Genomic DNA, 27,938 nt, shown 5'->3' with positions numbered 1-27,938 from the left:
TGGTATATTATCCAGACCCCCAGAGCCTTGACGAAGAATAAGTATACAGTGCTTAAAGTCTGAGGCTGCAACAAATGATTGTCATTGTGGTTTAATTGATTAATATTTGGTTTATAAACTGTCAAATTGTAAAAACAGGAAAATTAAAAAAAAACAAAAAACATACCAAATTTAAATTGTTTTGTCGGACCAACAGTTAAAAACCTGAAAGTATTCTGTTTATGATCATACAAGACTAAGAAATCAGCAGATTTCTTATTTGAGGACACTTGAGATGCTGCAATCAGTGATTTATTTATTTTTTTTTTTTTTTTTGGCATGGTTGCTCACAAATTCACTTAATTTGATTAACTGATGACTGTTGATTTATCCACTGAGCTATCATAACTCTTCCAGATGAGACTAAAAATGTAATATGTAGCACCATTAAAGCCTTTATTAAGACAATGAGCTTTTTATATTGACTCTAAGGAAATAGACCTTTTCCTGTTTGATGTTAGTTACATAAGTGAAAGTTGGTAAATAAATAAATCAATAAAAATAAAAAATAACAATAACAATAAAGCTTTATACTTTATACTAAACTATACACACGAATTAACATTAACACACTTATAAGTCAAAGTGTCAGATTCAGCCAAAAGACTCGTTTTCATCTCCAGCTCCTGGCCAGGTTGATCGTGCTAAACAAAAAAGTAGAAAAAACAGTAAGCGCCTCATCTTCATCAACTGGTGGGTTCTTAATCACGAAGGGACGCTGAAAGTGAGCCGGGGGCCTCTCGTGGACCCCTTGGAGGTTGCCCGCCCCTCAGTCTGGGAGCACTGACCGAGCCCGCTGCGGTGAGGCAGTCTGGCCAGCAGGTGTCGCTGCGGGCTGTGGAGAATCAGCGCGCAGAGGAGACGGGGCCTGGCCTGGGAATTTGCTGTTCGCTTCCCATTCTTCCTATGCAGACAGACACACAACATGGCGGACTAGAATAGTCGGCCGACGCGCCCGGATACAGCGGATAAACCGTGGGATTTCACACCCAGGAAGGCAAAGAAAGTTCTCCCCGAGGGGACTGAACGTCGGGGCGAATTAAGGATTTTTGTGGAGGTGCCGTCCTTGCCTGGATCCAGCAGATAAACTGACCGCGAAGTGTTGGCTGTGTGTCCCAGATCGTGCTTCCCTCCTCTGCTATCACCCAGGTCCCCCCACCCCGCTCGCACTCTCGGTTCCTGGGGTGTGGAGACAGGGGGCCGGGGTTGAAAAACGTGGAAGAGAAAGAGAGGATACATTCCTCCTTGCCTATCCCCCTCCCTCCTCCTCTGGTTTCCTCTGGGCGCTCCAAGAGTTGTGGTGAGTTTTGCTGTTTTTGTTGCGCAAAGCCCGAATCCCACTTGTTACAATGTCGCCGTAGCAGCATGTTTCACCCACAAACAGGCACTTTGTCCCCCGCGTTCACTCTCACAGGCGGCGTTACATGATGCCCGTGTCACGGCCGAGGTAACCCCGGGCTGATCGAGGAGGAGGCTTGTGCTCAGTAGTTGTACACATCTTTGTAAACGCTTGAACATTTCAGAAGTAGCTCGGAGGCAGGGAGGGATTTTTTTTTCCTTTTTTTTGGCGAAGGGGGCTCGAAGAGGAGTACGACAACATTTTGTGAGTCCGAGGCTGTAACTCGGTTTGTTGTTGCGGATGCTGTTGCGCTGGCGGTGGAACAAAGAGGGGGTCCGGGTCGGTCCTGCCTCACTGGAAAGTACACTTTATTGATCAACGCTTTGTTATTCCACGTTCAGAGAGGGTGGGGAGCTGGCTGGGTGGGTGGAGGAGCGGGAGGGGGGCAATGAGGTCGCCCTAACATTAACATTAACATGTATGGTCTGTCAGATCACAGCGGCTCTCTGACAGCTTCTGGACTGAGCTCCCCCCCACAACCTCTCCCAAAGTTTTTTTTTTCTTTTTAAATAATGATTAATATTCTCCTCTCTTCCTGAATGCTGGGTGTAACTGAGCAGTTTATTTTAATGCATTGCTTTGCTCTCACTTGGAGTGTAAGTTAGGGTTTCTCAGCTCATCAGAACATGGATTATTCCCTTAATGGCCTGTTTGTCATGACCAATGGTGGCCGTCAGACACAGAATATGAATGCACACACCAAATTCTGCAACACCGGCTATAAGAATAGTTTGAATACTTGAAAGTCAGAGCAGGGAGATGCATCTCCAGGTTGAGGAGGCATGGCAGAGCCCGACTTGTCCTATCTGAAAAAGCCCCTTGCTGTGTCTGCCTGGAGCTTGACTCATCGTGTCTGGAGCGATTCACCCAGCTGCAGCACATGTCCACCATAGCTTTCCACAACACGCTTTCCATTCCACGGAGGTCGTCTCACCGCGTCACAGTAGGCCCAGCGAAGTGCGAGAGTGGAGCTGCACCTCCTGCAACTTTTTGTGACTTCCCCCAGTGAAGCAGCAGGCCTGCCTTGACCTCTGTGTGTCAGGCCTGGACACGTCCGCCTCCTTCCCAACATGCTGTCAAACCATCTCTGGCTGTCAGGCAGCCTCATCTCAGCAAAGTGGGACTGCGTGAGGTGAAAAAAAAGGCAGAGCCGTTATCATCTTGCTCGCTCTGTCCATATCTTCTCCAGCCTATTTTAAGAAAAGCAGTTATTTCTGTCTTGGGATCCTGAAAGCGTTTCAGTACAGGAGCTTGAGTGATCCTCACACCACACTTTTCATGATTGGCCTAGTTTCTAAAAATACGGATAAAGTATAGCTTGAAAGCACCTCGCTGGAACTTTGCGTGAAGTTTCGATGGGTGGATCTTTGAAATTGTCTCCGTGTTGTGAAATTTCACAATTTCAGGGTGCTGACACAATATTATGAGTTGGCTGTTTGGGTGGGGCAGGAGGTATATTTTTGTTTCCACCTGTGGGCCTACGTATTTTACTGTGGAGGAGCACTGTAATTCAGCCTCTAACAGGATAAACACAATGACATTTAGAGGACTACCAAGCCTGATTTTGGCCACATCTGATATGTCATCCGGCCTTAATGACATTTATTTTGCAATACAGGAAATGAACCTGTGTGATGACTAACAGTTCAAGAATCAAATATCTCGCCTGACTGGGACAAACTTCACCCAGAGTCACCCTGCTTTGTTCTGTCCTCTGTAGATGTGGAGTAGTAATTATGTAATCCCCTCAAATTATTGAGTAAATCTTTGTTTTACATCCTCCTGATGTGGGATGATTGATGTTTCTGGTTCACCACTGCTGCGATGGATATGGATAACAGTTTATTTCTTTTCAGCGGACTTCAAAGACTAGGCGGGGATTTTGTGTTTAAGAAGTATTTCAGATGTGTGTGAAGGTTCTTGTGATCTTGTCGACTCACCTGGGATCCAGGTCTGTCAAGCTAAGGGTGCTACTTCCTTATTCCTTCATTAGTTTAGCGAGACACCGTGTCATTGTTACCATGAGGTGGGATGACGGCACTAGTGTTAGAGTTGTGGATGAAGGGGGGCTGAGTTTGGCACATATATTAACACTCCTACACGTAAAGGATTACGCTCGGCTGCGCCACTATACGTTAACAAGCCACATAAATTCTTTCATTGTCACACAGTACGTCTTAGCGATGGACACAGTTATATTAATGTGGCCACCATTCACTGTTTTGCGGGCCGAGAATCCATATTTTCTCATTTTGTTAAGGAAAAGCAGGAATTACGAGCAAAATGTCGCATTCAATCACATTGTGTTATTGTCTTTTCCTGCTATGAAACAATTCTGATGTCCTTCTTTAAACAATACCTTCACAGTCGAGGTCAAATTCAGGTCTGATTCAAACCCAGTCGAGAGGCGTAGTTATAAATATTTAGATTTGTCCTTGGCATCGGCCTTCGAGCCGGCAAGACCTCTCTTGCCCTGCTGCGAAAAAATGCCCAAAGAGCATGTTAGCAAGCCTGCGCAGTCTTTGAATGCACCACCTAAATATTGATGTGGAAGGAAAGGGATTTTGGAGAAGTGCTGTCACGACACCGCTGTGAAGTTCACTCAGATGATTGTCTCATTGTCGTGGATGGGCTTCTTATCTCTCAGAGGAAGAGGAGGGGACGAGTGCAGCAGGATGGTCATTCAGATATGAGAAGATTCACTTTGAGTTCCAACTGTCACAAAACCTCAGTGACCAAATATAGAGAGTGTGGCGGGCACACAGGGCAGCCTTTACTCGCTGCCACTTATCGTTGGATATCATTTGAAATGTTGAAACCTTAGAAAAGTTATTTTATGTATTTTCATTTGATGCCATTTTATACGTCTGCTCTACCACATTTACAGAAGAAAAGCAAACTTGGAAAGTGAAGGGCAGCACTTACTTCTCCCTCACTATGACGTGCCCTTGAGCAAGGCCTTTAACTCCAGCTGCTCCAGTGGAGCTCCTCACTTCCTGCCAGGTCAGGCTGTGGTTGCACTGAGCAGCTTCCAGGTGTGACTGTGTCAGTGTGATCAGGTTGGTCCTGATAAAGAGAACATTGCTCTCAGTGATACTAAATACAGGTAAAAATAGATCCACTACATCATCAAGTAGTATATTCTAGTTACTTTACAAATGGTAAGATTTTATGTAAACACATATGCATATCTTATCTTTTTTTTTTTTCATCCTTTGCATTTTGCTTTTCTTGAAACACTTTGTTTAAAAAAAGGCAAACTTATTAAATGTTAAATGCGGTCTAAACATTTTGGTCAATAGTCAGAACTCTGATTTCTATCAGTATGTAATGACATACTGAGAAGACGACCCTGGGAACATTCAGGGACTTTCAGGGCTTGAAAGTTTTCAGTACTCTGCTCTACTGTTACATTTTGGACAGTCACAAAAAAAAAGTATTAAGGTTTGACGGCTGCACGCTGACTGTAGAAATCGGTTTTAACTTTCAAACGGCAGAGGTGACTGAATCTTGTCTCGCCGTGGCCCTCAGGCCTTCCGTTTGGCCCCACACCACGCTTCAAGGTCACAGCGGCTTCTGTGGGGAGGCCATGCTTTGCGCCTCCACATCCTCTCTGTGTCCAATGTGGGAAAGCTTGAGAGGCCCCTGGCATGCTCTGTGAGAAACCCCACAATGAAGCAGAGCTTCACTGACTCACCACTTTCACTCATTGAAGCAAGTGAGTTTTCTTGATCCTTCCAGCCTGGTGGAACCAAATCATCATTACAGGCTTAATAACAGACACAGCGGTCACTCTTGCCTGTATGATTAGCCAGAATAGTAATCCCATGCTTCTCTTCGTCTTTTCATCAACCCACCAGCTCATGAATGAAGGCAACAGGGACACAAACCGCACCAGCAGGGAGTAGTATCCCTCAGAAAGGGAAGTCCAGAGGATTGTGGCTGTTGTATGTGGCACAGGGGACATATAATCTGTGGTCTGTTTCGGAGCAAGAGTCGCAGCGGCCCTGGGTTAGGCCTACTTCAGTCTCCTGTGAAGAGAAGCATTCACAGTATTCCTGCTGCCCCAGACCCCCCCTCCCAAGACATAGAAACAGTATTAATATGCCATGAATGGAGACAGACAGACGAGCATTATCTCGCGCTGCAGCGACTCGAGGAGCAGGATGCCTTGTAGAAAGCCAGAGGGAAATATTTCCCCGCATGAATGGTGAAGCCCCCTTGACCACCACTGTCATGTCAGCAAGGCCTGGAGGGTTTGTGTCTGCTGGGTTTCCAGCTCGCTCACTTGCCTCGGGCTTCCCTCCATGAATTATTAATAACATTTGTTGATTTTTAAGAATAATGCTGAGCTTAAAGGATTCCTGTTGCAGTTGTCTTTGCTTGGCCACAGTTGTCTTTGGGATTCTGTGAAATCTGGATCACATAATGAACTGAGGGAAAAACTGCACACGTTAAGGATTCAAGTCTCAAGAACTTTGTTCCGTCTTTCTGTGAACTCTGTCATCATCTGAAGCCGTGAATTGACGTCCCTGCAGTCAGAGAAGATGCTTATTACTTCACCTCAGGTCACGCGCAAACACAAAAGCATCAGTGAAATCCACAGACTTGTGTAAGAACTCCCCATATTAAATGACTACCTCGCATTGATCTTCCGTCTTGGCCTTTGGTTGTCATGGAGATGTAATTGGACGTCCTTTATATTCTACCTATAAGTGTTCCTTTCACTGTGTGAATGAAATGGCATGGGAACAGCCCGGCCCTTTCACCACTGTGCGATCGCACCCCTATGAGGTCTGCAGTTGGCCACGGCCAGAGAAGCAACTGTCTTCATTAGCTGGACGCGCTCTCCAGCGGCATTCACAGTGAAACAAGCAGCGAGCTCTGCACATTGCTGACTGGTGACACGCACAATAAGAAAGAGTTACAGTTCACTTTGTTGTCTTATGAGACTGCATGTGAGATGATTCGTTTTCTGCAGTGAAATACTTGTGTGCGTTTTTGCATCATGTGTACAGTGTTTGACCACCAGCTCACAGTGGTTTAAGTTCGCAAATATTGCTTATTGTTGTGTAAATAATGTTACCAAGGCAGTTTGCCAGCGTATGGCTTTTTTTTCCTTGTACTAACACGACATTTTAGCCTTTACAATTAAACCTTAATTGTTAGATGGACTGTGGATTCCCCACCTGAGCCCGGCTGACGAGTCATTCAGGTAAAAATTTAGAACTGATGCTTGAGTTTGAGTCAGGTTTGGTCCCATTGGCAGGGATAGCCAACTTAACTCGGTGTTTTAAAGTTCTTTTAGTGAAGATATAAAATAAATTGGACATAAATGAAGGACCTGCTCTCTGACAGCTTGTCTGGCGCCGGGGTTTGTTATTTTATTGCTAATCTGTGCTGTATTAGAGTCGAACTCCGAGGCTGTGTTTGGTCCCAGTCTGGCCATGTTCACTGAGAGGCTGCTGACCCCAGTTCCTGATCCAGTTTAACCAGCGAATGTTAAAAAGTTGTGTTTTTACTCAGTAATCAGTGAGGCCTGTCCCTCAGAAACACTCTGCTCTGGTGACATCTTTTGTTATTCCAACTGAATTCTTGCCCTCTGATAAACTTCATCATATCGCTGTTTCCCCAACATCTGTAGCTGTCACATGGAATTGGCCGTGGCTTCGTTTAAGTAGGTTAGAAAAACGCTAGATGCATCCCGTTGTGCTGGCTCTCTACACTTGGATATCTCATGTGCACCATTAAACTAAAACGTGGGGACGAATTGGATCTCTTGCACATGCAGCAGCATTTTGAGGACTCAGTGTAGTTAAACATGGCTTTTTTGTGTATTTTTTTCTCTCTATGGCCACTCCAAGGCTGCATAAGAAGGATCAGGAGTCCTGTTGTTATCCCACTGCCATTCAAGCTTGTGCAGTTGGTTTTGATACTAAACTTCTAAAAACCCTAAGGGGAAACGAGGAGAACGTTTTCGATGCCCATCAAAGCAGATGTCCTGTCACATTTTGTGTTTCTTATTTCCTCCAGTCCAACTTGATTTTTGTTGCTTGTCATAGTCTTAATGAAAGCTGCGGCAGGTTTGCACTTGGCCATCGGGCAGCTCATCCCAGCGCTGGCTGCTGTAAAGGGCTGCCTCCATGTGCTCTGCTTTGTCTGAAAAATATTCACATGGTTGCACAACACAAGCCCAAAGTAAGGAGAGCATGAGCTGCATGACTACCTTTTAGTGCATTCATTCACTAATAGATGGGCATGTACATGTTTCCTCTGTGGGGAATAGCATGATGAAACTGTCGGAAAGATATTTACTCCACGTCTTTTTTTTTTTCTTACATTTGCCTGCATCACTGTGCCGAGCAAGAGGCTGTATTGGAAAAAAAAAGACGAAAAGGGCTTAATCAATTAAATGTGTTTATGAAACATGAGATCAAATCAATAAACGTAGGTTGTGAGCCAATTCTTTGTTTTTTTGACAGGAAGTATGTCTTGGTCTGTCAACAAAGGTGCAATAGGAACGCTTCAGCAAGACAGCGTTTATTAGCCGTCGTAGGAAGGAACATTATTAGAGCCTGATCAGGACACTTAGCAAGAGTCATTTACTTTCTGCATAATAATGAAATACAACCAAATAATTCAACACTAATAGCGTCTTTGCAGTGTCTCCTGCATCCTCCATCCTTTGAATGTGAATTACACCAACACATCACCCAGAATATCTTCATAATAGAGAGCACTAACAGCACAATACCTAAAAATGGCACAAATAGAAGCACTTGCCCAGAACCTTTTAAATTAATGATGTCCTCTGCCAACACATACCTCTGAATTGCATGCATTCACACACACACACACACACACACACACACACACACACACACACACACACACACATACACACACACAGTGGAAGACTGCTGCATCTCAGGAGGCCAGAACATATTAAGATGCATCTCTAGGGAGCTTGTACTCGTGGGTCTACAGATAAAAACCTCTCGGGCTCCTGCAGCATCTGTGAAGTGAAGGTTAGCAACAGGACCGTCTTATATCACTTACACCGACACAGTGACGCGTCACCCAGCCTCCCAGGATGGCACGCACAAAACAATGAGTCATGCTCCATTAAGGAAAGGTTACTAAAAAAGCTTGTTGATGCGAGGATGCCCATTAGTAACCTTTGTCTATCCCATCGAATTTAACCTAATACACACTGAGACAGATGCTGTGTAACGCTAATTCACACAAAATGGTACTAATCACTGAGCTTGTCCATTATGGCTGAGTCACTCCTTTTAATGAGTACTGAATGGGAGGATGGCAGAGGTAGAGGTTTAGGTTTGTAATGTGGTTTTGGGGTTAGCAAGGGATTTGTCTTAGGTCTTATATGACCAGACAGCAGAGGAAGGAAGCAACAAGCAGTGCGTGCACATGAACAACCTGTAGGCCCTGGAAGACAGCGACAGTGCACACTGCTTTGTTTGCCTTTCCTCCTGCCTCCTCAAATGTGAATGTTTTGGTGGAACAAAACAAGACATCTGGAGACATGACCTGGCACTCTGGGGGAACTAGGGTGGATATTTTTTCACAGTTTTCTGACATTTTATAAACTAAACGATTCATCGCTTAATTGATCCGCAGATGAATCGATGAGGAAGTAATCGTCAGTCGGCTGTAAGATCAAGAGAAACGCTTGTGATACAAGACCCTTCTATCAAAATCTAGAGGCATGTCTATGAATAGAACAGAGACACATCCTGCTCTTATTTCTCTTATAAACTTTTCCAAAATGTCGATAGTGTGGACCAAAAGGTCCTTGGTAAATATTCAGATAATCTAAAATCTTTGTAAAGTTCCTGCTGAATTTTCCATTGTCCGCTTTCCTGGAGGCATGAGTTGTTTTTCGGAAGCAGACATTTGCTGGCTAAATGGATGGCTGACACAGAGAGAGGGGTAGCAACAATTGGATTTGTAGGTTAATAGCATCCTCATTGACAACATAACTTGCTCATCATGCCCCATTTCAAGCTGCAGTGTGAGCCAAACAGCACTGTGCTAAAACCAGAATGTAAGCACTGCGATGAATGAGCTCAGTTCAAGATTGGCAACTGGCACTATTAGAGCTTTTAGCACCCAATTTATCCTCTGCCCACTGATGCCATAATCCCTGATGTAAAGCATCAGTTTGTGTGTGGTAGCGCTGCAGCGTTTGGCACAGTGCAGTGGTGGAGTATCTCTGTAAACGGAGGCAGGCGGGCTGGATTATTCCAGGGTCAGCACCATGGGATTAGGTCCAGGGATTATAACAGCTCAGTCAGGGAGACAACAGCGTTGTTGGCCTCTGGGATTATACTAAAGACTGACAGCCTGCCAGGCCGACCACCCAGCCTCCGTCATGCCTCCTCCAGGTCTGTCCATTCTCTGGCCTCCTGAGAGCACCCACTGTTATCAGTGTGTGAAGAGAGTCCGAAGTGCTGATTCACTGTCACTGCAGGAATTTAAATGTGACACTAATTCTGTGTTGGTCATGCTCCGAGTGAAGAATGTGTCAAACACATTTTTAAATTGAAACCCTGTTGCAAAAGGAATGAATGAGTTAAGTCAGTGCTGGGTGGTACGGATGAATTCAATGTAGGAGAATAATTTTATTGTTTGTTTGACTGTCCAACTAGAATATCCTTGAAATTAGAAATTGAAACAAATGATAATCTGACAATACTCCAAAATCCTTTACACCTGTGCCCTTAATTCATCCTGAGACTGATTTTGAAAAGAGCAAATGAATAATTAAGTATATACATATTTTCCCGACTGGTTAAGCACGAAAAAGTAACGAGTTCTTCCGACTCGTGCTAAATGCCCTCTGTTTGCTTTCCAGGAAAACGCTGTGCGAATGAGTGATTGATGCCAACTTCGCGTCTTCAGGTAAAATGCATTTAACATGCACACAAGATTCTTTGGGGTTGAGTAACTTTTATTGTGGATTTCAATGAGATTTAAGGTCATTATACCTTTTAACTAATACCCTCTTGTTCCTTTTGTTGTGCATCCTCCATGTAGGGCAGAATGGGTGTGTGTCCCCTGCTCCTGCTGCTCGGTCTTGCCCTCGGGGCCTCAGCCCAGGATCATGTCCCCATCACAAGTACGATCCGTGTCCACTCCCTTCAAACTCCTCCTCTTATTCGCCATCTGAAGCTGAAAGGCTCACAGTGAAAAGTTGCACAATGCTGAAAAATGTCTTCTTCTTCTTTTAAGGTCCTCCAAATGTCACTGCCAAACCCACAGACCCCCCTGCCGCACCCTCCCTCAACTTTACAGTTGCACGCTCACAAGACCCCACAGGCCCACCCACGACGCTCGCCCCCGCAGTCATCCCGGTGACGACAATAACAACAACAACCACAACCACGAGCCCAGCTGGCGAGGATGATGTACAACTGGCAGGTCCCAATGGCACCAGACGGGTGTTACCAGTCCCCCCACCTCCACCTCCCGCTCCAACTGATGCCCCTCAGGCACCGCCGAGCCCCGGGCCTCCCACTCCGGCGGGGGCAGACAACGGGACCACCGCCTACGCTCCAGACACCCCAACTCCAGAGTATATTGATGAGGAAACAGTCACTGTGGAGACGGAGACCACCACAGAACCTGGGATGGATTTCACCCCAGACACCACTCCACATGGTGAGTGCTCTGTGTGCCTGAACTTATCATAATGAAGCAGCAGCTTTCTGCACTCATACAGAGATGAATCATAGAGGACACAGAGATGTCAGGTACTCCACAAGCAGCAGTCTCAATAGACCCAAACGCCTCCAAACAACAAGACACGTTGTGATTAGACTGACTCACTTTATCTTGAATGGAAAAGCGCCCACTCACCATGACGTGGGTCTTCCTATCGCCCTGTTTGTCTGTGCAGAAAACCTACAGCTGAATGTAGGACAGTTGTTCAGAGTCATTCAGAGAAGTGTGGCAAATCACCAAGGGGCTGTTCAGAGACGGTGTGCCGTACCCAGATATTTGCAGATTGAGCCGCGATGGGGTTTTTCGTCATCGCTCATGTTGGATTTCATCTGTGGCTGTTCTGCACTTTGCTTCAGCTTCATACTTTAAACCTTAAACACGTCGGTTGTCTGGCAGATGTGCTCGATGCAGCTGCATCAGAGAGGTTTTTCCTGCTTTGTGCACACCGTAAAGATGACTGGGCCGTCCTTTAATGTGAGCTTATCTGTTCCTCTTGAGTTTTGTCTGAGCGTCTCATGAATTCTCAACACTTTTTGGGGCCTGGATTCAGAGCTGCCACACGTCATCAGATCATCCAAGACACATTGCAATGCTACGTGTGAACATGGCCCAACTAAAATAGAAGTTGACAAAAGGTTACTGGGATCTCAATACGACCATAGAACAAAGCTTCTTTAGAAGAAGTGCTGGAATACATAAAAATGATGGATTGATGGCATCTTTTAGAGGAGAGCGAGAGCGTCAGGCCGCTTTTCTTTTTTGTTGTCGGTCCATCTCGCCGTGTGTTATTCATGCAGGCTGGCAAAGCAGTAGCAACAGCCATAAAGAGCAGGCAAGGAAGCTTTCTGGTCAAGAGTCGACCTTTAATATTTTAGATAGTCGAACACTTTTCTGCTCTTAGACTCCATTGTAGCAGCGCTGGAAATATCCTGACGTGACATACCTGCATTTGACCAGTCATCCAAACTGGACGACCCAGGCGCTGCCAAGAGCTGCTGTTTCAATGTGAAAAATTACATGAGAAAATGCTTGAAATCTCAAGTGTTATTCAGCTTATTTTTTAGCAGCCTTGTGTCTGTATACTGACCATCCAAGTGGCATCCTTGTGAGTGAAACATGACTCCCCCCCACCCTTTTCTTTCTCATTAATTATTCATATTACATGATTATAGAGAAATGCACAAATCGCTATAAAATGTCATTGATTGATTCGGAAAGATGGTTTTTATTCTCCATCATGATAGCAGCAGGTATGTTCTCAGTCGGCCTGCAGTGGGTAAAACAAGATTTGAGACGTTTAAGGAGAAGCTGTGGAAGTTCAGATAAGCATTATTCAAGCCTGGTCAACACATCCACAACAGATGTGCCTGCACTGCTGTATGTTACGTCTGTTATATAACATAATCACTTCGAGTTAGTAGGTGTTATGTAATTAGTCCATTGTCTCCTGCCAGCCATCTGCGAGCCTCGTGTGAAGAGCTGTGAGCAGTTCTAGATGGCATCAGAGCCGTCAAGGCTGTGTCAGTTTCACATGATACCCGCAGCCTGTTGTGCTCCAGCCCTGTTCAATGTACACATTGTCCGAGGCAGAGCGCTGAAAAGTCCTGCCGATTGTGCGTGAAAATGCAACATATCTTGGCGCCGTTCCAAACTGCTTCCCCCAGAAAGTGCATATGGAGCATGAAGTCAAATGATGCATTCTTTGCCGCATATTTCGCCTGTAACGTTAAGAGCTTTCTTGAATTTTTGGGGCCGCGGAACAGCTGATTTTGTCATTGCATTGTCGCCACCACCGTGCAGTTTTCTAGAAAAATCTCTTCTTTTGTTGGGACCCTGTGTGTCTTACTGACTGGTCGTCAGCACACAAACGGCAGCCGTTTTTTTGTATACCAGACTCCTGTTGTTGTTCACGCAGATCTCATGTCTTTTGTGTCAACTGCGGCAGTGGAAGGTCACCAGGAAGACTATAGGATTGCCCTCAAACCATAACTCATGCGTGTGGTGAAAACATACGAATTGGTCAGCTATTGTAATCTACATGAGGCATAACAGATAATAGATAACTTGGTCCATGTAATGGCTGATTTGTAATATCAAGCCTCGGTGAGCACAGTGCACGGCGGCATCACAATGGTCCCTCATGCTCTCTGGTTCATGACACGTAGAAAGCGTTTAGCATTTATGTTCCAAATCATTCATATGGAATTTACAGCAAGCGTGCTAAATGTTTGGGTGTTTTATACTGTCGGCCTGTGTCTGAGGTCATCCTGGGGCACAGAAGCTGAGGGTCGACCCTTTTGGGTAAACTGGGATTTATGCGCTCACTCCAGAGGACGGCTTGTTGCTCTCTCTCTGCATCTCCGTGTCAGTTTGAGTTTTGTTTTTGGCTGCAGGATGAAATATTAACATGGACAAACCTTACGGAAAGAAAGAAACGCAGGCAGGTGTTGAAAGAGGTCAGAGGTCACTTTATGACCTCGGTTTATTTTTCTTTAAACAGCCACAAGAAAACTATACCCGATTCCAAAAAGTCTGGACTCTGTGGAAAATGTAAATTTAAAAAATTGCAACTGTGTTTACTGATGTTTTTCTGAAGTGTTCCTGAGCTCATGTAGTAGAATCCTTTATACAATCATGTGTTCACAAAGTGGTGAACCTCTCTCCGTCCTTGCTTGTGAATGACTGAGCCGTTCCCAGATGCCCCTTTCATACCCAATCATGATACTATCACCTGTTACCAATGAACCTGTTTACCTGTGGAATGATCCAAACAGGTGTTTTTGGAGCATTCCACATTTCCCAGTCTTTAGTTGCTCCTGTCCCAACTTGTCTGAAATGTGTTGCTGCATTTAATCCAAAATAAGCAGATATTTACAAAAATCAATGAAGTGGATGAGGTCAAACATTGAATATATTGTCCTTGTACTCCTTTCAGTTGAGTATATGTCAAAAAGAATATCACATTTACTTTAATTTATGATTTACACAGCATTACACAGGTTTGTAGATGGGTATCACAGTATTCGTTTAGCTGTAGCCAAAACAAGAAGTAGATTAATTCATGAGTCAATCTGAATAATAAGTAATATGCAGACACCAGTGCACATTAATAGAAGGTTACAGTGAGCAGCTGGTTAGCTTAGCTTAGCGTAAAAAATGAAAACAAGGTCAAACATTTAGCCTGGCTGTGTCCTAAGGCAGCAAAATCTGCCCCTAATGCTCACTTATTACGTTATATCATGCTGTGGACAGGTTTTCACACTTCTGTGGTGGTTTCATGGGTGATTACTGTATATGCTGGACTATTTCTTGGCTGTGTGTTTGGTGACTTTGTCTTTTGCTCAGATTTAACAAGCAGTCTGTAATATGACAGAAATTGGTAAAATCACTCTGCCATGTTTTGTGCACATCGTATAATTTCTTCATAAAATGCGTCACATTAACAAGCTGATTAAACTTCCACATTTGACACCCCGAGCTCATGTGTCATGGTGTAATATGAGAATAATTTAGTAATGGAAATGGAATTTGGCATCAGTTTCAAACAAAAACACTGACTCAGCTCAAGTGTTGAGACACCCTTTTTGATTTTTTTTTTGATTTTTTTTTTTTATCAAATGCATCATACAAACCATTTATTCTTCCTTTTCTTTCCGTTGCTGATATAGACAACAACCAGTCTGATGACATGCCAATCATAGCAGTCATGGTGGCCCTGTCCTCCCTGCTGGTCATCATCTTCATCATCATCATCCTCTACATGCTCAGGTTGGTGAAGTGTGGTTGATGTTACACACTGCACATCAGCTCGAGACCTGTGGTGAAAGCCTGAGGTGCTCCTGTTACCATGGCAATGGCTGATTGGCATTCAGCTGTGAGACTAAAGCTATGTGTGTGTGAGTGTGTTTGAGAGAGAAAGAGAGAGAGAGAGAGAGAGAGAGAGAGAGAGAGACCTGTGCATCTCTGTATTAATATGCCCTCTGATCTGTGTTTGATTGACAGGTTTAAAAAGTATAAGCAGGCAGGAAGCCATTCGAACTCCTTCAGACTGACCAATGGTAGATCAGATGATACAGGTAAACTCCCACATGTTCATTAGTGTGTGTGTGTTTGTGTGCTCTTTGTATGTGTTGGCAGATGTGCCTGCACACTCACTGAGTGCTCATGTATTTGTTTTGTGTCATATCAGCAAATATGCACAGCCGGCTTGACCTAACTTGTCACTTGTTGTTGTTTCCGATAAGACTCGATTGATCTTGCTTCCCTCGCCGATAACATTTCACTGGTTGGCTGTTGGCAGAAGGCTTTTGTTCACTGTGATTACCTAACCAACAGGGCTGCAGTCAGCTTGCTCATGTGTCACATTGTTGAATCGCAGCGCCCTCTGGTGGGCATCTGTAGAAAAGACAAACGATGAAGTCAGTCTTCCTTGATGTAAGACAGTTCAGCTCTCATTTTTCCTACCCCCTTCTTCCCTGTCTTTATCTCCACCTGTCTCACTCCTCCCATTCCTTCCCTCCTCTCCTGCCTCCTCCCTTCCTGCTCGCCGGCACAGAATTCCAGAGTGTCCCGCTATTGGCTCGTTCCCCCAGCACAAACAGGAAGTACCCACCGCTTCCCGTCGACAAGCTTGAGGAAGAAATGAACCGCCGCATGGCTGATGACAACAAACTCTTCAGGGAGGAGTTTAATGTATGGCACACTGAAACACACACACACACCCTCTGATAACATATACTGAGTGTGCCATTCACCTTTAACCCACATATCTGTTGCATGAGTCCCCGCCAGGGGGATATATTTCAGTCGCCAGGGGGTGCATGCAAAGGTTATGGAGAAGCTCAACTAACTGGATTTAATCTGACATATATCCACATATTTCTGTGGAGGATTGCAAATTGCTGTCATGCTGATCTGCAGTCATGATAACCAGTAGTCTACTAGCTACAGTGGCCTGAGGACACAGTACAGCCCACCAACCTCACAGCCACGTGTTGGGATTGAGAGTGCATGGAAAGTAGTCAGCAGTCAAGTCAAATAGTTAGCCAAAAGCAATGGATAAATGGTTAAGATAATTAGCTGAAAGAGGATAAATGTTATTTAAATGTCTTTTGCCAAAAGCAATAGATAAGCTGTTTAAATAGTTACCCACTGCTAATGAATAAATGTGAGAGTGAGAAAGTGAAATACTGAGCCAGAAGCAAAGCACAAATAGCTAAAGTGATTTGACAGTTCCACTGTAATAATGTCCACATTTGGTATCATCCACTCTTGGAACATGACAGGCGGTGCAGATGAAGGAGTGCTTGAGCTCATATTAGCAGTTGTGCTACTATCATTAAATTATTGTTGACTTTTGACATTTTCAGACAAACTCTGCAGTGTTTCACTCAATGGGTGGGAAATGTGTACTGAGACAGTTGTCCACTTAGTAACTGTTATAGCTGGGCAGAGGAAACAAAAAAACCCTGAGGACGCAAACCATCCCATCAACACATCCTCAAAGTTAAGGAGCTTCTAAGGTGTTATAGACACGTCTCATCTTAGATCTCAGCCCATACTGCTGCAGCACATTCACACAAACCACATATGAGCTGACTCGTATTAGACACACAGCGAACAGGAACTGATGTGCAGGGTCACACAGAGACATTTGGATCTGATGCTCACCTTATCTAAATGTGTTGTTTTTCTGTGTGTTCAGGCGCTGCCAGTCTGCCCCATCCAGGCATCATGTGACGCTGCTTCCAAGGAAGAGAATAAAGAAAAGAACAGATATGTCAACATCCTGCCATGTGAGTACTAACAGAGCCCTGACACCGTGACGTTAACAGAGCAGCACTCAGTGGAACAGAGCTCTTCTCTGCTATTTCAAGCTTTTCGACCCACTTATCAGTACAGTCATACTAAATATCATCAAAGACCGTTTAGCAAGCGATGTCGTGAGTTATCCTTTAGTGATCAGAATGGAAAACTTGTCATCTCCCATGTGTAATTCATATTCCCTCACTGTGCTCCTCCTCTGCTTCCTTTGCCTTTTCTCTCTGTGGCTCCTGCTTCCTCCCTCAGATGATCACTCCAGGGTCCATCTCTCCTCTCTGGAGGGAGTCCCCGACTCTGACTTCATCAACGCCTCCTTTATAAATGTTTGTATAAGTGCAGCAAATTCTCCCACAAAATGAACAATTCTGCTCTAAATATGATGAATCGTATTCAGTCTTATCCTAACGTCTCTTCTTCACCTCTTTCTTTTGCAGGGTTACCAAGACAAGAATAAGTTTATTGCAGCTCAAGGTAAGGTTTGAGCCTGCATGGCAGCAGAGAGGCTGCGCTGTAGTTTATTTAACAGACAAACTACCTGATTGTTGGCTTACTGCTCATCCTCTGAGTTTCTGTCTCTCAGGGCCAAAGGAGGAAACGGTGAATGACTACTGGCGGATGATCTGGGAGCAGAACACAGCCACTATTGTCATGGTGACCAATCTGAAGGAGAGAAAAGAGGTAGGAGAGCTGGAGCAGGAGGGATGATGATGATGATGCTGCATGTGTTTATATGCTGTTTTGTAATAATACAACAGCTTCAAAGGACACTTTGTATAGAATATACATACACAGTTGAGACTGGGTTTAAAAGCACCAGGTAACAAAATCACCTCCAGCCTCTTGGTTTTATGTTTAACATGTCTTTATTTGTAAAGTTAATTTTTTATCTGTGAAGTTAGTTAAACTGTGCACTTTCTAAACAGCTGTGTGAATTCTTGTGTGGGGGCCACAGCAAGAATGACTGCTCATTAAATCATGACCTCTCTTTGTTTTTTCATTCATAGACACAACACTGTTTCATTACTGTTGGTTTGGGTAACCTAATTTGTATTCCACAGCTCACATTAATTGTGGCTGTCTGAGAGTGCTCAATGTTAAATCCCTCTGTGTTTCAGTGTAAGTGTGCCCAGTACTGGCCGGACCAGGGCTGCTGGACATACGGGAACATCCGCGTGTCTGTCGAAGACACAATGGTTCTGGTGGACTACACCATCCGCAAGTTCTGCATCCAACAGGTAATGTCTCACAACCAGGATACAGTCGTTTTAGTCTGTGTTGACCCTCCCATTTCCTCTGCAAGTGCCGGTGTGAGTAAATACATGAGGAAAACCGCTGGAGTGTGTGTTTAACCCTCTGGAGTGTGAGGCCTGTCAGACAGCTCTGACGTAGTTTGACATGCCTTGACATTTGTATTTATTTCACCCATCTAAATATATTGATCCCAAAGTGCTACATATGCTCATACTCAGCACAGACTCAACACTAATAATCTGAGAGGAGCAGTAGTAGTAGTAGTAAAAAACACCTATTTTCAGATGTGCTGACAAAAAAGAAAACATGCTAAACATTTCTGTCCGAGACTTTTGAGCTCTGAACTTTGTAAACATGGATGTTGGCTCCACAAAGGTGATTCAGTCATTTCATGTGGTTTGACTACTGAAGTGTCTGAACTTTTGAGTGACACTGTTGTTTTCAAAGTCAGTGGCCTGCACAGTGAATATTGATGAAGTGGGTGTCAGCACGCTGTTAATGTTGCCCCTCCTCATTGTCAGAGGTAATGGCCTGGGACTCAAATTGGGCCCTTTCACACATTTCCTTGCCTCTTAATGTTACTATATGAATAGCTCTGTTTGCAAATGGTGGGACATGAAGAGTTGCTCCTGAATCAGAGACTGAAATGTGCATGTTCTTTTTATTCCCCTCACACAGTTTTACAAACTAGATGTGAATATGCAGGCACTTAAGTTCAGTGACTTCAATGGAAAGCAAGATCACACTCATTATGTTGTGGCTTGGTCTATGACCCGGTTGGTTTGTGTCTCAGGTGGGAGATGTGTCAGGGAAGAAGCCTCAGAGGCTCGTCACCCAGTTCCACTTCACCAGCTGGCCTGACTTCGGGGTGCCCTTCACCCCCATTGGCATGCTCAAGTTCCTCAAGAAAGTCAAGAATTGCAACCCCCACTATGCCGGGCCCATTGTGGTCCATTGTAGGTAAGTGGATCGAAGCTCACCTTCTTCCTTTCGCCTGTTTTGTTCTTCGCCTTTGTCTGCGGGTCACACACAACTCACGACACGTCACATTTCCATCTGTCAGTGCCGGCGTGGGGAGGACAGGCACCTTCATTGTGATCGATGCCATGTTGGACATGATGATCGCTGAGAGGAAGGTGGACGTGTTTGGCTTCGTTACCAGGATCAGAGCCCAGCGCTGTCAGATGGTCCAGACTGATGTAAGTCCAACGCTGACACACTCCACCCACATCACACACATGGACTCAGTCTCTCCTATGATGCCGTGTTTTCAATGCAACAATCCCCTGTCTGTCCCACAGATGCAGTACGTGTTCATCTTCCAGGCGTTGTTAGAGCACTACCTGTACGGAGACACAGAGCTGGAGGTGACCTCTCTGGAGTCCCACTTGGCCAAACTCTACGCCCCCTCACCTGGAGCTGGCTGCAGTGGTCTGGAGGCTGAATTCAAGGTCTGCTTGTGTGTCGTGTTCTTGTGGAGACAACAGTTGCGCTCTTTTGACTACCTCCGTTCTCATACCTTTGCATCTAAACCGATTGATCTCGTAATTTCTAGAAACTGACATCCATCAAGATTCAGAACGACAAGATGAGAACAGGCAACCTGCCCGCCAACATGAAGAAGAACAGAGTCCTACAGATCATTCCATGTGAGTGATACATTTATGGCTGTGGGTTCATACAGTATTTTTGCACCTGCACACAGTGATGAGCGATGCGCATAATGAAATTGCAGATGCATAGCTCCTGTGTCAGGTCTTAAAGCTTCAAACAAGGTTAATGTATCTCCTCGCTTCCAACAGATGAGTTCAACAGAGTGATCATTCCAGTCAAACGAGGAGAGGAGAACACCGACTATGTCAATGCCTCCTTCATTGATGTGAGTGTAAAAGCACCTGGATAAGAGTGGATCATTTCATTTCATTATTGCAGGCAATCAATCAGATGTTTCAAGTCTCTCTTTCTTCCTCCCACTGTTTATTTTTGTATCTTCCATTTCATCCCTCCTTTTCCTTTTGGACATGACTTCCTGTCTACCTCATCTGGTCACAGGGCTACCGTCAGAAGGACTCCTACATGGCGAGCCAGGGCCCCCTGCAGCACACCATAGAGGACTTCTGGAGGATGATCTGGGAGTGGAGAAGCTGCTCCATAGTCATGCTCACTGAGCTGGAGGAGAGAGGGCAGGTGTGTGTCTGTGTGTCTGTGTGCAGATACAAACACTAGTCTTAAATATCAGGGCAGTAACTGGCTAAAATAGAATATTGATATTAGGTAATTTACTCGATGCTAACTTGATGCCACTGGTCTCGTATAACGTGATAATAATCTTAGCAAAATGACTTGACCTTTAGTGGTTTTCCAACATGTATTCATAGATCTTTAAGAAAATGTGACATAGATTATTGCTGGTCAAGTTGTCTAGATACTCCAACAAAGAGTAATAGTATTTGTTGGAGTTGAAGTAGCTGAACAGCCATACCAGGAAATCACCTCAGTGGTCAGAGCTGCAAGTTATTTCTGGCAAACGTGATGGATTCGGTGTCAGTTTCCTTCTTTGCCCATGTAATTAATTATTAATGTAATAGGAATTTGTTTCTCTCTTTAAGAGACATGACATCTGGAGAATTGAAAAATCACTATCTAGAGATTTCGATCACATTGACGTTTTTAGATTCCTTGAAACTTTCAGAATGTTAGCATGTCGTTAAGCACGGTAATTTGAACCGTCTCCGTTAATGGGTCCTGCAGGAGAAGTGTGCTCAGTACTGGCCCAGTGATGGAGCAGTGGTCTATGGGGACATCTCCATCGAGATTAAAAGGGAGGAGGAGAGCGAGAGCTACACAGTGCGTGACCTCCTGGTCACCAACAACAGGGTGAGAGAGAACTGAATGCAACGAGCATGGATCTAACAGTGAATGTGTTTGTGAAGCCCAGGTTAGCTACCACTGATGATGTACCAACAGCAATCTTTGCCGCACTACCAATATTGTAATCTCTTCTCTCTGCCATCCTCCATCTTTCCAGGAGAACAAGGCTCGAGCGGTGCGTCAGTTCCATTTCCACGGCTGGCCGGAGGTGGGCATCCCCACTGACGGCAAGGGCATGATCAACATAATTGCTGCGGTGCAGAAACAACAGCAGCAGTCTGGCAACCACCCCATCACGGTGCACTGCAGGTAAGACACACACACACACACACACACACACACACACACACACACACACACACACACACACACACAACCTTCTGTTGCTGTTGTATGAACCCTTATAATGAAAAATCACAAAACAAAATACTTGACATTAAAATAATGATACTGGTTTTTCTATTACTGTTGCGCAGTGCAGACGCTCCTGGAAGTTACATGTGGTCGTGTGTGTCTGTGAAAATGTTGCAGCCATTAAATCACAGGAAAAAACAACTCAAGAACAAGAATTGTTCTCTTCTTCCTTGCGACATTTTAACTGCCCCTTGAATTGTTGCTATGCTCCTTCTCTTAGTGTGTGCTCACAGCGAAGCCCCCTGTGTGTGCGCGGGCTTTCTGCATGTGTGTGTGTGTATATTGAGGTTTACATTTGTGCCCATGCCCGTGTGTGTTTACAGTGCTGGTGCTGGCCGGACGGGGACTTTCTGTGCGTTGAGCACAGTCCTGGAGAGGGTGAAGGCAGAGGGCATCCTGGATGTCTTCCAGACAGTCAAGAGCCTCAGACTGCAGAGACCCCACATGGTGCAGACACTGGTGAGGGGCCCTTTGAACCTGAATGGCAAATTACTTTTGATTATTGCTCTGGCATGTTTCTTTAGCTCACCAAGCAAAGAAATATTTTCACTGCTGTTAGTGTATCTGTCAGCTCAGAATATCTCAATATCTTCCATTAACGTTGGCAGTCCAACTGGGCTGTGGCCAAAGAGCAACTGATGCAATTTTGGAAGCTGTTTGAATTAAGGATATATGTCATTAAACAGTTCAGTGTGGAGCTGGTCGACACAGACACCTGGTTCCAGTATGTTTGCAGGGTTCAAGGAACAGTTCAGTACTTGGAGAAACACAAGATGATTGTTCCCACACATGCATCTGTATGGCAACTATGTAAATGGAGACAGCTGCTGGTTAGCTTAGCTAGGCATAAAGACTTGGATACAGGAAACGGCTAACCGAGTTCTGTCAGAGGGTAACAGCAGGCGAACTCCAGTCTGTATCCTAAGCTAAGCTAACCAGCTGATGGTTCCAGCTACATATTTTGTGCACAGACATGAGAGTGGTATAAATCTATCTCTCAGCAGGAAAGAGATTAAGCATTTTTCCTAAAATGTTGAACTATTCCTTTAAGAAATTGATTTAAGTGGAGATGCAAAGGCAGTCTAAATGTAAGTTGGGTGTTTTGTAGATGTTTCGATTCCCCTGTTGCCTTTTAAATCATAAGTCTAATTTCTTAGATCTTACAATTATAGTTTTTATAACAGTATTTATTGTATATTCTCCTGTGTTTGACATCTCAATGCAAAACACACTTTAAGGAACATCCATAATGCATCAGTGCTCAAACTACGGCTGTGTGACTGCTTATAGTACAAAGAGCGGTGGCTCTTTGTACTATAAGCACTTGTACACGGGGTCAGTGTCTCTGATTGAAATGTCACAGGTTTCAGAGGACTGTAGTGTTAGTCGTCCAAACTGACATGGCTGTCCCCCCCCAGGAGCAGTACGAGTTCTGCTACAAAGTGGTCCAGGAGTATATCGATGCCTTTTCCGACTACGCCAACTTCAAGTAGGGACCTGCCGTGGATGGATGGCTGTCCGCACACACTTCATGAAAGCATAATGCACGCGCCAGAACACACACACACATACTTACCATGCAGAAAGCTGCATATTCCCATCTGATGGATTTTTTTTCACAAAGACTCATCACAACTTGACCTGTGGATGGGATGAACTGCCCGGAGGAAAAGGGAACAGAGGCCTCGGCCCGGAGGACAGGACAGGGCAGTGCAGTCGGACAGACAAAATAACTGAGATGCCTTCTTGAATATTTTGTAATATTGGTCGTGTTAATACAGCCCTCCACCCCCATTTGCTTCCCATGCCCCCGCTTCCCCCATATGTATATATACTTACTGTGTTGCATCTTATTACTTTGGTTTCAGACACAGTTTTGAGTTTGGCTGCATTTTCGGGTGGCACCTGTAATGTATTTTATTGGTAATATTGAGATATATATATATGTGTGTGTGTATATACACACACATATATATATGACACATAAATATATATATATATACATGAATATATAAATATATATATATGAATCTAATGCTTTGGAGGCTAATGTAAAAACATCCAGAGGCAGTGTAATGATGCTTGGATTTCTTTTTTTTACTTTTTAAGGACAGAGACTTCAAACATTTTTGGCTTTGCTAGAGCCGCGCTGTAGCAACATGTGTGGTAGCAGAATCCTGAACATTTACAGACAAAACTCCTAAACACACACACACACACACACACACACACGTAGCAGAGCCGTTCAGTTTCATCTATCGAGCCAGTCACAGTTTTATGGGTTTAAAGGTCACTCATGATTGGAGTTGAGGATGTCAGTGATGTAGCTCATGGGTTCAGGTTGATACACACACACACACACACACAGTAAATACCAGGAGCCATTCCTTTTTTTTTTTTGAGCATCTATGTGTGTGTGTGTGTGTGTGTGTGTGTGTGTGTGTGTGTGTGTGTGTGTTTGAACTTGAGCATAAGCTGGCAGAGAAGACGGTGTGTTTTCACGTCACTGTCTGCTCTCTGCCGAGTGCCAAAGTCCTTCACTCACTTGGTTCTGCAAATACATTTTTTAAAAATATTTATTTACCCTTTACAGAAATTTAAGGAATAGGAGACTTGGTCAAGCTTTGGTAGAAATCTCTATATTTCATTTGCAGGTCTGTTACACTGTCAGCAGCGATGTTGATCATGTTGACAAGCCAAATCACAAACAACACAGTCACAAGTTACTCCATTATCGCATCATAGAAATCAGTAAATGCTATGTACCCGGCATATTTTGTTTCTTGTTTACAGACACGTCAGTATTTCTTGTAGACGGTATTGAGCATTTCTTTTCTGTATGGGTTTCCTTTGAGTCTGCCTGAATTAACTGTCTTTTTTTAAATATAGATATATATCAGCCTCGCATCACTACGCTGTACTGTCACTCTCTTAAAGAATCATCTCCTTTTATTTCCCGCCATGAACACTGATGCCGAAGAATGTTTCTTTTTATTCGAATGCTGTTGCTAATGTATTCCTCAAAAATGGATGCATTGTTACTTTAATAGTGGAGGTGTGCCATGCGACGTTTGCTAGGATTTTTTTTTTTTTAATGGCTATTCTGTGAGGACACTCAGACTTGAACTACAGTATCGTCTATTAACCGCAGGGCTTTCAGGTCACTCCTCATTTCAGCTCACAGGAAATGACTGATGCCAGGATTGTTTAAATTTACGAACTGAACAAATTCAAGTTCATCTCCACAGCTGATTTAACGTTCCACTGGTTTTAACTCCCAACAGAGGAGTATTCAGAGCCTCACTTTCAGATTTCAGCGCCATGATATGGGAAGTAACATTTCTTTTCACAGTTTTAATGCTGTCCTTTTTTAAAATTTGAACAGAAAACAGCCCCAGTCTTGTACATTATTCACATCACACTAATACTTAACAATAACACTCCATATGTTATTCCTTTTCTGAGAAGAAGGAGCACAATCAAAGTTAATTTATTGATAGCAGACATCATGAAAAGTACATGCTGAATTTTCAGGAAGGGTGATTGTGTCAATGTTATATTGCTTGAACACTCATGCACTATTTGCACCAAAAGCAAAGCCCTTAAAAGTACAGAAGCGAATGAGAGCTGAGGTCAGAATGGCGATATGGCCTTTGATGTTGGAATACAGGAACTATATTTGAACTCTTGAGAAGCTCTTTCAGGTCTCGAGGTCCCGGGTTAGGCCTCCTGTGAGGCCCCTGTAGGGACTTAAAAGTAGCAGATGTTTTAATTGACCACTCACTGAAACTGATGGCTGTTTGAGCATCGTCATCATCATTTCAGGTCCTCTTTCGTTCCAAAGCATCACAAGTGCCCACATTCTGAGTTATGTGCCATTATGTTCTTCATTTATTTACTTCATCTCTTAATGGCTCTTTAATCAATAGAGGAGGGGATGCTTTTTGTTTTGGCTGTTCTGTCTGTGCTTCAATTACACGGGTTTATTGTGTGTGTTTGGATCATGTGATCACTTTGTCTCACTGTAATTTGACAGCAAAGCGCGACACTGTGCCCGCCCATAAGACCCTCTATTTTGCTATTAGAATGAACCTAAAAAAGTGCCTCAGTGGAAGGTTTTCAAAAAAGTAAAAATGGACAAAAAAAACTTGATTTTCTCAATTTTACAGACATGTGGTGGTACTTCTGCATTTTCCCAACTCAGATGTATTTTCTCAAAGGTCGCAGCAGACTGACAGCGAGTCTCTTTGTATGACAAATCAATAGGGCCAAAAGAAAGATCGGGTCAGTCATCCTTCTTTTCACATTCCCTCGAGCCGCATAGAGGTAGATTCCTTGATAGTGCAGATCAAACTAACATAGAGGTCACTTTTTAATTGATTCTATCTTAGATTTAATGGCTTCATTTCATTCCATATCACTTAATGTGGGACCCATGACAAGTAATCAATTGTGGGTGCCCGAATGTTCAACAATTATTCAGACATTTTTTCCCCCCACAGCAAACACAGTTGCATCTTTTATGCATAATCACAGAGGGAAAGCAGTCGTCCCTGTTTCACATCCCTTTACCCCTGGAGCTTTGCCCCAGTGGAGCATTTTCAATGACTGGAGAATCATACGTCTACACTTAGAGCGCTAGACTGGAGGAAGACTAGAGTCCAACTTTGCTCTTCTTCTCTCCACCTTTATGTCACGTCTCCTTTCCATCTCCTGTCACTGTTGTCCACTTGTCGCTTCCTTTTCCTCTTTCACTTTGTACTTTGGACCATTTTTTTCCCAGGGGTCACTGCCCACTCCCTTTTGTACATAATGTAAGGTTATTTATATTTCATTCCTGTCTGCCGCCTTGCTTATTTTATTCTCCCCCTTCTTTTTTCTTTTCTTTCTTTTTAAAAGATGTATATTGAACTGTATCGGGACCATTTTGAAATGTATTAGAGATGTCTTGTTTTGGCCATTTTTAATTTGGTATAATTGTCTTAAGCAAATCCTATTTTTTAATTTGCCTATGTTTGTTTCTAGTGTTTTGTTATTCAACATTTGAATATATGTATATATAATTATATATATGATAAAATTATATATAATTATATAATGCCAAATGGCCTTTCTAAGCAAGATACTGTTCAAACCTAATAAAGTGCTTGAGATTTTATCATTTGTCTGTATTTATTATGTCTTTCAGTGTAAAACACGGATGTTGCATCACATGTATCCGACATGCAGTCATCCATTGTTTTTGCGCATTTCAAGTCAGGACAACCTGATGCTCATTACAGCTCACTTCTCAATGAAGACTAATGGTACAGTGCTGTAAAATAATTGCCAATCGTTCGTGTGTCTTATAGATCAGGAAGTCATCCTGAGTGTTGCTCTTGAAGGGTTTTCAATCAGTGTTTAACCCTTCACCCCCGATCAAATATTAATGAGCTTTTTGCCCCAATAAATAATTAATCAGAGAATCATTACGCTTACTGTTGAAATGTGGAGGTGGACAGTAGGAGCTGCAATACATTTTACATTAGGCATTTATTAATGTGGAATCACTATTGAGTGAACCTGTTCGGTTTGGTGGCCTTACAGCAGGGTATAAGGAAAAGACAGTATCAAGTTGCATGAAGGGAAATGTAGGATCCAGTGATTTTAGAGCTTGACTCAAACTAATCTGTATCCTGTCAGTCCCTGAACTTTATGAAAGTGCGACCAGCGACATTTCATATCCACTGGTTTCTTTCATGTATTAAATAAAAAAACCTTTTATGTCAATTGCAATTTGTAGATAAGTTCACACTGGATTGTATGTTAATTAAAGGCCTGAAGAAATTCAAGTTAAATTACAGCTGTTAGAACTCCAAATAAAAGACTGCTCAAATGAACTAAACTTACCAGAGCTGCATTATTGACATGGTTTTGCTCTGGTTTGCATCTCTTGAACGTGTGCAGTGGAGTACGAAACGGCAGATAACAGCAGAGCCAGCCATCAGTGTTCTGTTAAACTTGTGTTCATTGGCAGACTTCTCAGAGGATAATTGTTCTTGCGTCACATTGACAGGTGAGTCTGGGAGCCGTGATCATGAGTCATCAATGATGTATCTCGCTTCAACCAATCAATCCTGTGTCAGAGCCCTCAAGCTGACAGATGAGTCAACAGCAGCACGTCACACTGTCACTTCCTCTGTCAGAACTGGTTCTGCATCTAGAACTCTGGAACGGAAATGCCTTTCCTCCTCTAATTGAGATTGGATGTCATGAGTGGCCTGGCCAGGAATCCACAGTGTTTGTTCCCGGGTCACCTGTGCTTCCCCTGACTGAGGGGTCAGCGGGGTTAGAGGGAGGATGTTTGATGGGTCACTGTGGTCAAAACAGGTGCAAGAGGACAGGAAATGGGCAC

At 43.8% G+C, this 27,938-nt stretch overlaps 1 protein-coding gene across 1 annotated transcript; it reads left to right on the top strand.

Annotated features, from left to right (window-relative positions):
- Window positions 1-938: 938 nt before the first annotated feature.
- Window positions 939-26,436, top strand: ptpra (protein tyrosine phosphatase receptor type A). The gene is made up of 22 exons (XM_070958656.1): window positions 939-1,339; window positions 10,317-10,363; window positions 10,499-10,580; window positions 10,694-11,122; window positions 14,854-14,953; window positions 15,188-15,261; window positions 15,741-15,877; window positions 16,890-16,980; window positions 17,255-17,331; window positions 17,443-17,479; window positions 17,589-17,686; window positions 18,124-18,243; window positions 19,053-19,219; window positions 19,323-19,458; window positions 19,561-19,710; window positions 19,815-19,908; window positions 20,062-20,138; window positions 20,312-20,446; window positions 21,011-21,136; window positions 21,288-21,439; window positions 21,868-22,003; window positions 22,963-26,436. Exons 2-22 carry the CDS (start codon window positions 10,343-10,345, stop codon window positions 23,035-23,037), a joined length of 2,514 nt encoding a protein of 837 aa, XP_070814757.1. The 5' UTR covers window positions 939-1,339; window positions 10,317-10,342; the 3' UTR covers window positions 23,038-26,436.
- Window positions 26,437-27,938: the final 1,502 nt, after the last annotated feature.

This window comes from Chaetodon trifascialis, chromosome 3, assembly GCF_039877785.1.
Source record: "Chaetodon trifascialis isolate fChaTrf1 chromosome 3, fChaTrf1.hap1, whole genome shotgun sequence".
In the NCBI taxonomy this organism is placed as follows: domain Eukaryota; kingdom Metazoa; phylum Chordata; class Actinopteri; order Chaetodontiformes; family Chaetodontidae; genus Chaetodon; species Chaetodon trifascialis.
The sequence above is the reverse complement of the archived record's forward strand: the minus strand, read 5'-3'. Positions and strand labels throughout refer to the sequence as shown.

Bases quoted from the DNA above. Each gene is read 5' to 3' on its own strand.
- ptpra (XM_070958656.1), top strand. From the start codon at position 10,343: ATGCCAACTTCGCGTCTTCAG. The intron at 17,332-17,442 runs GTTTGTATAAGT...TTTCTTTTGCAG, and splicing joins TCAACGCCTCCTTTATAAAT to GGTTACCAAGACAAGAATAA. The intron at 21,440-21,867 runs GTAAGACACACA...GTGTGTTTACAG, and splicing joins CCCATCACGGTGCACTGCAG to TGCTGGTGCTGGCCGGACGG.